Source organism: Metarhizium album, assembly GCF_000804445.1.
Source record: "Metarhizium album ARSEF 1941 chromosome Unknown scaffold_36, whole genome shotgun sequence".
Classification (NCBI taxonomy): domain Eukaryota; kingdom Fungi; phylum Ascomycota; class Sordariomycetes; order Hypocreales; family Clavicipitaceae; genus Metarhizium; species Metarhizium album.
The window spans coordinates 66231-75231 of NW_024467610.1; the positions used below are offsets into that span (position 1 = coordinate 66231).

The window sequence follows — 9001 nt, forward strand, 5'->3', positions numbered from 1 at the left end:
ATATCTCGCCGCCCGATGTGTCTATCTGCATTTGCTTGTCCACCCGTCACATAGGAGACCATGTGAAGAGTGAGAGATGTTCCCATGTTCTTCGTCAATTGCACAGCGGCCAAGTGGTACAGGTGAAATGTGAACTGCTGGTCCCTCGACGGCGAAAGGCTGAGTTGAGCTCATTGCGGGATGGAGACCAGCCCATCCTCGTCCCGGCTCAACCTGTCGATTGATGCAGTATGTGGTGTATTCCGCACAGCCCGAGAAGCTTGCTGCTACCAGACGGTACGGAAACCTCATCCGCTTCGGCGCGCAATCGACAATCCTGCAGGCATTTGCTGCTGACGCATGCAACTCAAGAAACCAATGGGGCTGACAGTATGCCGCTCAATGCATTGCATGTCGCATTTTGGCTACGACATCTCGAACATTGAGAGCGGTGGTGTCGGACTACATACATTTCTTGCTTCTTCAACCACCAGCGTTGTAAGATCCAGCGCCACCCATGTAGTTTGGCGATCTCCTTGTTTTGGCAGGTTTCCGAGGGCATTCCTACTATTAGCTACCATTGCTGAAACTCGGTGTCGATGTGGGATCCGTCACAAGATGCTACATGCTACGAAGGAAGCTCAACCAACGTCTTGCAATCACATACGCATCACGTTTCTGCTCATACATACCCTCTGACAATGCAAGACGCTACAAGCCGGGGCATCCGTCTCACAGGTGCGATATTACAGAGCGAAGCCATTCACGGGACAAGGCTTTTCAAGTTCTCAACTCGTGCTCTATTAACCGGGCGGGGATGTGGAGGTTATCTGGCACTCGCTTGTTGTCCGTTCACACATCATGCCGGATCGTCTTGGCGCAGAACAGACACGAAGTGTCGAGAAGTTGCAATACGACCCTGACAACGAAACTTGGGCAAGACCAAAGCTTTCCGTGCTTTTGTCTTCCTGTCCACTAGACCTATCGCTTGTTGAACAGGTCCGCGGGTGACGAGCTAGCCTTTGCCGTTCTACGCATCATGCTTAATAACTAAACCACGGCCGATGCAAGGAAGCTAATAAAAGCACGGAGCATGGAGTATTGACTCACTGACTACGTAGTCTGTTCCTGTGTGGAGTGCCGCGAAGCGGAACGCGTCGCGGAACCCTACATCTCGATTTAGCCTGATTGTGGCCCTCACCATGTGTAAAGATGAATTTGGATCTAGAGCACAAGAGTTTGATGTTTTCGCCGTAAAGCCGGCCCGTTAGCTCATCATCAGCCAAAGGCCCGTTGTCAGTGCAACCGAGCCAAACCACGGAGGACTCTCGGAGGCATGCTTATATCCCGCTTCCCAAGCACGCATTTCGTGACAAAAGACTTGGCATGGTTTGTCATGGGAACCAAATCAAAAAGAAGAAGAGGATGGGTCGAGCGAGGAAGTCCAACGAATCGTCGGACGGGGCCAAACCTACTTCAAGTAGATACTCGGTACTCCGTACGCAGCCACCGAAACAACACTCCCCCGACTGAAGAGGAAGGGGACAACAAGGTCGGGTGTCAAAAGGGCACATGCAAAGACCGTGCAGCCATTGATACCGAGCACAGCAGACATTGCAGAAATATGACACGCCATGATGCCAAGATGTGACTGACTACCTACTCCGTACTCCGTACGCCGTATGGTCTACTACTTCTGTTGTGTGCCGTGACTCTGTGGGACGATGGCGAGCACATACGTCTTGGGGTACTGCAGGCCTTTGCTTGTTCGCATGGTGTCATATTGCCCTCCACTTGAGCGGCCAGAGCAGGAGAGAAAAGCCCTCGAGTTGCTGGTTTCGAGACAGCAGAGGCGGTCCAATTGCCGAGGATCCGCGCTGTAAGATGCTCGTGGATATCCGCAATCCATCTCTATCTTTGACTGGTCCATGGCGAAACAGCAAGCCTATCGAAGAGAAGGAGCATCTTGAAACAAAAAGCTTGCCACGGCCCATGGGTGAGGCACCCTCCTCCCCCTCCTCCGCGTGTCGCTGGATCTGGCAGATGAACTGAACCGGTCGTCTCTCGGCATTTCATACTTCCGTACTCGGTACTCCAGAACCCAACGGTCAATGTTTCGTCATTGGTGGTAGCCTGGTACTTAGAGGTAGCCATGGGGCGGGCTGCCTTCCCCCCGGGGAGCCTGGCATGTTCACCACTTGACCGATCCACGATCCACGGGTGTTGTCGAGGGAAAATGGCGCTGCTGGTGTCTCCATGCTGGGCCATGGCCGCCAGTAATCCTTTCTGCTGGCCCCAAGCCACGCAGAACGCACGGAGACGAATAGCCACCCTGCGGCGAAAACTTACTTAGGTGCGTCCCACTTCCAGTCCTGAGGTGAGGCTGGCGAAGGCACAGATGCTTGTGCTTTTCCATGAAAATGAGCGCAGTTCGGGCGACTTCCACCGGTGGCGGCTTTGACCAGGGGATCCCGTCGGTCAGGACGACAAAGGTCAGCCAGCCAGTATCTTCCGTAATAGCCTGGTAACTCGTACTCCATACTCCGCACAGGTACGGACTCCGTGAGCCCGTGGTCCTGGGACTGCAGAGCAGAGCAGAACTGGGAGCAGCACTGGGACAGGGCGGAGCTGAGGGGACATCTGCTGGAGACAGTCAGAGCCACGGCCAGTGGATCTGACACCCATCATCAGTTGGGTACTCCGTACGGGACGTAGGGAGTAGCACGCACTTGTCATGGGAGTTTCATGGGCCAGGGCCAGGGTGGACAGCTACCGAGCTTCCGTCGGCTTGGTTTCTTCCCCAGACGCGCCAAACCATAACGCTGGACTGGGCGGTGCTGGTGCTGCCTTTGATACGAGGCGAAGGAACCAACCACCTGAGCAGGGTTGGAGCGATGCGAGAGGGTAGCTTTCTTTGCGCAGGGAGACGCGCGAGCGCCGAGGTATCGCAGTACTCGGTGGTAGGACCAGTCTGACGTCTCACGGCCAAGGCGCTCCCTCCCGCTCTGGCCTCCTCGTTGAAGCTGTATGGACATGGGACAGGACGCATCGTCGACTCGAAACGCAGAGGACGACGGAGAAACCGATCAAGTGTCGAAGTAATGTCTGCGTGGTCGACTTGCGTGGATGGGCCGCAGAAGGAATCAACGAGCACCAATGTCACGCGCGGCGCCGAGCGCAAACGCATGTACCGACTGCTCGGTATCTCGGCCAGAAACGATGCTGACGACTTGAATGCACGCATGTCTACCATGTTGGATCTCGGCGCGCTACTACACCACGTTTATTCCATGGTGCCCGTCTCGTTGCTTCACGAGTTAGGCAAAGGCCCGCCGCATGGACAAAGAGCAACAGCTGGCTGTTTATATTTTTACAAGCTCTGGTGTCTTCTTTTCTTTCAAGAGGCGAGCGGTGTCTCTTTGTGTGGTGTTGGCCAGCCACCAATGTCCCCTCGTCCTCCCTAAGCGCCGAGTTCCAACGCGGTGAAGCAAGTAGAAAGGATCAATCAATCACGAGGCGCAGCAGGCCGTATTTTTATTTTTATTCTTGTCTCACCCGTATTATTTTTGTCTTCTTGGTCAAGCACTGGCACACCGCACACCGAGACATCGAGCGACTGCTGGCACCACAGGCCACATACAGCAAGCCAGCAGTGACGGTGACGCCGGGGCCAAGAGTCATCTGGTCTTTCCGTCCACGTCAAACAAGCAAGCAGCATCGGCGTCAATTCTCACGTGTCTGTCCGGATCAGCTTCACCACATCCGAAGGCCACAACCACAACGGCGCCTGGGTGCTCAACCCAATCGAGCGAGGCACTTACCCGCTGGCTGCTTGGGTTGACGCAGACACACTGATGCGTACCAAGTACCTAGGTAGTTACTCCGTACTCAAGTAGGTACGGAGTACTTGAGGCGACCGGCCGGTTGGCCTCTCCATTGGGCAGACGCACACACGCACACGCACGCACGAGAAGCCAGACGCAAACGCAGCGACAGAAGACGGACGCGTTGTGTTGTGGATGGTTCAACCTTTGCCCGGACTGGGTGCGTCGAATGTGGCCCTACTAGATTTATCCAGCACCCTGCTCCGTAGCGCAGAGCAACAGGCCAAGGCCAGGTCGGGCGCATCCCAGCATTAACGTGTGTTGTTGGAAGGCATCGCACTGCCCATTGCACCACAGTGACGACACACACAGCTTGCCAGTTTTTGGGCATCTGGATCACCTTGCCTTGCCGCCCACTGCAACCACAAACTGGGCCCGGCCCTCTCGACTCCGACGTTGAAGGCAGGCAGGCAAGCAAGCAAAGCAAAGCAAAGCAAAGCAAGCAGAGCAAGCAGAGCAAGCAAACACAGACACAACCCGCACAAGTCTCACCAGAGCCCACAGACACCAGTGACGGCGGCCGCGCACCTGGGCACCTGCACCTGGGCTCTGCTTTGAGCACCACACGCTCGTCGTCCAACCGGCATCACGCCAACACGTGGAGCAAACCACCCCCGGTCTGCTGCACCGCGTTGGGCGTTTTGCTCGTCCCGCCTCGCCTTGGATTGACACCGAGCCGGATTACGACCCATGGCCAGTCGACAACACCGTTGATGCTTTATAAACCGCCTGCGTCCGCACCTTGGAAATCGGAGCCTCTGAGAACTCTATTCCGTCGTCCTCGTTGTTTTGCGCCATCGCCCTCCGCGTTGACCCCCCGTCGCCCATCACCCATCGCCCTCCGTCAACGCCCGTCACCGCCTTCACCGCCCTGCTTACCTTCTCTCCATCCCGGCCGCTCCTTCTTTTGTCCTGCCATTGCCATTGTGGGCAGGCAGACAGACAAAGACATCAAATCCCAATTCTTCACACTTACATGCCGTCGTTCCAAGACGCGCCTTTTGGCTTGGTTTCGTCTTGGGCCGCGGCCGTCAAAGAGAATCCCACTTTATTTATTTATTATTATTATTATTAGTAGTAGTAGTAGTATTATCCCCCCCACTTCCTGCTCTCGTTTACTCCATAGAAGAAGCTCGACCCAGTCGCGTCACGACTAGCAAGCACCTAGGTACTCGAGTACTTAAGCAAGTACTTAAGTAGGCCAAGGGATTGTTTGCAAGGACCCCAGGGCTGCTACCCGCCAACCCGCCCACCACACCATCGGCCCCCGCCCCGAGGAACTGAATCCGGCTCGGCCAGTCAACTGTCTTCGAGTGGGAAGCCTTTTTTTGGCAGGAAAGGCGTCGAACAAAGACCCCACTGGCGCCTGCCCACCCTTCTCTGCTCTACCCTCTCCAAGGCTCTCTTGAATCGATTCCTACGTCGGAAGCGCACAGGCAACAAAACCAGCCCGATACTTCTGCCCGGCAACTTGTGGGCTCCCCGAGTTCAAAAGGGTTCCAGGGTTCCAAGGGTCCCGAGCGTGTTACCGGCCGTACCCTCCAGAGGCTTTGCTCACCTGCCCTCCCAGACTTGTTTCGCTCTCTCCTTCACAACTCCATACCTCACGACTCATCGACACCGCGACGATACTCGATACCTGCCCAGCTCGAAAAGACCGCCAGGCACCGCTGTGTTCTCACAGCCCCGACGCTGTGCAGGCATGACGCCTAGACTGAAGCCTCTGCTCCTGCCGCAGCTGGTTGAGCAGCGACTTGGAGGCCGGACCGAGAAGCAACAAGTGAACGAGCATGGTAATGGATCGTCCACCATGGCAGCTCCTGACCAAGGCGACTTGTCATTCGTCTACTACACGACCAATTCCTCAGCGTCCGACATAACGTCCCCTGTAACACCCATCTTCTCGCCCAAGGGCCACAACAGATTTTCGAGCTCCACCTCATCGCTGGAACTGCCCATGCAGATGCCGCAGGAATGTCCAGCCTCACCATCACAGACCTCGAGTGCCATGTCCACCTTGCGACAGCTGCCTGATGTGGAGGAGGAACCGCTGGATCGCGGGGAGGATACAGCTACTCTTTCCGATCAGTTTGGCTTGTACAGCTGCTTGTGTATGTGCTGCACTGCGAGATGGTGCCGAGTTGGGCCACCTGAACATGAAATAGGAGAATCTACATGCTGACCGTTGTATCCTGCAGGCGACCAAGCTTGCTCCCACCGCAACAGCTCAGAGTCAAAATTCCAGGGTGATTTCGTCTCGGAATTTGATATCGACTATGACATGGGCTTCCTGAGCGACACCGACTTCACCACTGACCCTCGCTACCCTCGAAAAAAGCGCAGCACTACCGAAGCTGCTCTGTCCGAGTTCACATCCCGGCTGGGCTCTCGAATGCCCTCTCTCAAGCGATGGCGGTCAACCAAGCGTGCAGCTCTCAGAGCGTCGCCTACCACAGGCTTAAGCTTGGAGAATGTCTTGGCTCGCGGGTCGATTAGCAGCCGTTCATCGTCAATGTCGGCGCCAACACACCATCTACCCGAACGTGCCCTGGAGTCGATGCCACCGGTCCCGTCCAACCCGACCATGACATTCTACAGCCACGGCGACGACGTAGAAACTGGACTTGGGCTAGACATTTCTCCCGAGGACCACTCCAACTTGGCACGCGATCGCTCCATGGCCACTACTCCCCTCCTCCCCCCCCTGCTCACCAGCACGCTCGCCGGGCCTCCACGAGAGTCGCCGCTGCAGTCACCCAAGGTTGAAACGAGCCCAACTCCAGATGCTCCGTTGTCGCCCGCGTTTGGTGCACCAGCGCAGTTCTCTCGGCCAGCACTGAGCAGTCGTCCATCCATGTCCTCCCTGCGAAATGTCTCCAGCAGCACGGAGCTGCCACTCCCGCTTCCGTCGATTCTGCAGGAACATGATGAGTGGTCGGACCGACTTGGACACGCCAATTTCACCATCTCACCACAGCCGTACGAGTTGGAAACCATCAACCAAGAGACCATTGCCAAATTCCGCAATGATTGGGATCTGGCGCGCACAAATTACACCAAGCACCTGGTCAGAACTGGTGAAAACTATGGACAGACGAGCAAGATCTACGCTCTGACTGAGGCAAAATGGGCTGAAGTAGAGCGACGTTGGCAGACAACCTTTGGAGACATTGTGAAGAACACCAATCGAGCTACCGCCGCATCGGCTGGTGCATCTCGAAACCACAGCCGAGGACGAGGGCGCGGCCGCTCTAGCAGTTCCAATGCCGCAGCGCTCGCGCGACTTCCAGCCCAAGACGATCTTGTTGCCGAACTCGAGTGGAGACGTCTGGAAGACTGCCTCCCCAGCGCTGTTCCGCAAATGCTGGAGTCGCTTGACGCAGACGGCAAGTTCCCCGGTCGGGGTGACGAAGACATTGTTGGACCTATGCAACGGGATGCGGTGATGGTACGAGCAAGAAGCGAGGATGCAAAGGGTCGATTCTGGAAGACTCTAGCGGATCGAGTAGGTCTGCGCAAATAATATGCCTCGTGGCTGCTTTCGCCGTCGGGTCGCGTCGTCACAGGCCACGGGCATGTGCGTTGATGCCATGGCAAGTCTGTACGAAGTGCGAAATTGCAACCAAGCGAATGTTTTTGCATCTTTTATGGCAGCCCGCTTTGATTTCAGTTGTTCCACAAAGCGACATCAAGAGATACCCCGACTGCAGTCATTCCTTATTTTTCCTTTGCCTTTTTTTTTTTTTTTTACTTTTTCTTTCTCCGATATCGTACGACAACAACAGCTTGAGCGACCTCAGTGGCGCCAGAAGAAATTGACCAGATGGAAAAGCCAACGGCCGTGTTCTTTTCTTCATACTTGTGTGTGTGGGGGGGGTTGACCATGTATACGGAAAAGGCGTTGAACATAAAAGGAGCGTGCCACAAGGGAACCGAAAAGTTTTAGACTCGGCGTGACGGACTGGATGTAATGTGGGAGCATTTTTTTTTAAAAAAGAAATATCAAATCAACATGGGACGGGGCAGGATGATGATGTGGCAGCGGGAAAAAATTAAAAAATTAAAAAAAATAAGGAACAGCCTGAAGGCTGGGCATGGGGGTTCAGCTCGCGGATTACGACAGCTGTTGAGTTGACGGCAACAAAAGATTTCAACGGAATGGTACATTTCGTGCTTTGCTTTGCCATCTATATTGACGTCGGTGGGTTGTGCTGAAGCTGCTTGCGGAACATGGCTGGTATTGGCGGTACCTCGTCGCAAGGGTTGTTGGGTCGATGCCACGTCACCTTGATCTACGCGACAACATGGCGCAGGGTCTAGACTACTATAACTTATTTATTGGATGCTTTTGGCAATATGACGGCATCCATGTTCCAGTGTGACATGTCACAACATCGAGCACGACTTGGCTACGGGCCACGGTGAAGAATGAAAATTAGTTACTTGGCTCCGGCGAAGGGTCGGTCGGTCGGTCTGTCGGTCGGTCTGTCGGTCTGTCGGGCCACGAGCTGACCACATGTGTGCATCGCACCGCACCGCATCGCACCGCACCGCATCGGCTTCCTCCCGACGACTCCCGCCGACTCCCGCCCCGCCGCGCCCTTGCCTGGCCTCCTCGCAGATTTGGGGAAATAAAAGCTCCTCACTCGGGGCTGGGCATGGCGCAGAGCCGCGGGCCACGTGGCAGGGGACACGAGATGGAAAGGGCGCAACACCCAGGGCACGTCAACACCGCGCGGCACGTCTCATGTGAGGGAGGGAGGAGGAGGAGAGCAGGGACAGAGCAAGAGGCAAGAGGCAAGAGGCATGCATACGGGTGCCGGTCAGTCTACGGGTACTCCGTGCTCCGTACGCCGTGCGACGCGCAGGCAAGGACACGGGAGACAAGAAGGACACGGGGAGACGCGGCTGACACTGTCTGCCGTCTTGGCCCATGCCGAGGGTGCGTGCGTGCGCGCGCGCGCCTGGAGGGCGGGGAGGAAGCACGTTCTTGCTCGACTTTGACTTTGATGGCGTCTCGGTGTGCGCTCACCTGTACCTGTCGTGTTGCGCGAGTCGTTGGCTGTAGCTGCTTGCGTCCCCTGCTGGGGCATTGATGTGCGCTGACTGGTGCCCGACCGACGAGGTGAGTTGCGAGT

At 55.9% G+C, this 9001-nt stretch overlaps 1 protein-coding gene across 1 annotated transcript; it reads left to right on the forward strand.

Annotated features, from left to right (window-relative positions):
- Positions 1 to 5565: 5565 nt before the first annotated feature.
- Positions 5566 to 7386, forward strand: MAM_07782 (uncharacterized protein; the record flags this gene model as incomplete). Its single annotated transcript, XM_040826580.1, has 2 exons — positions 5566 to 5974; positions 6062 to 7386. The coding sequence occupies 2 exons, from the start codon at positions 5566 to 5568 to the stop codon at positions 7384 to 7386; spliced, it is 1734 nt and encodes a 577-aa protein (XP_040675419.1).
- Positions 7387 to 9001: the final 1615 nt, after the last annotated feature.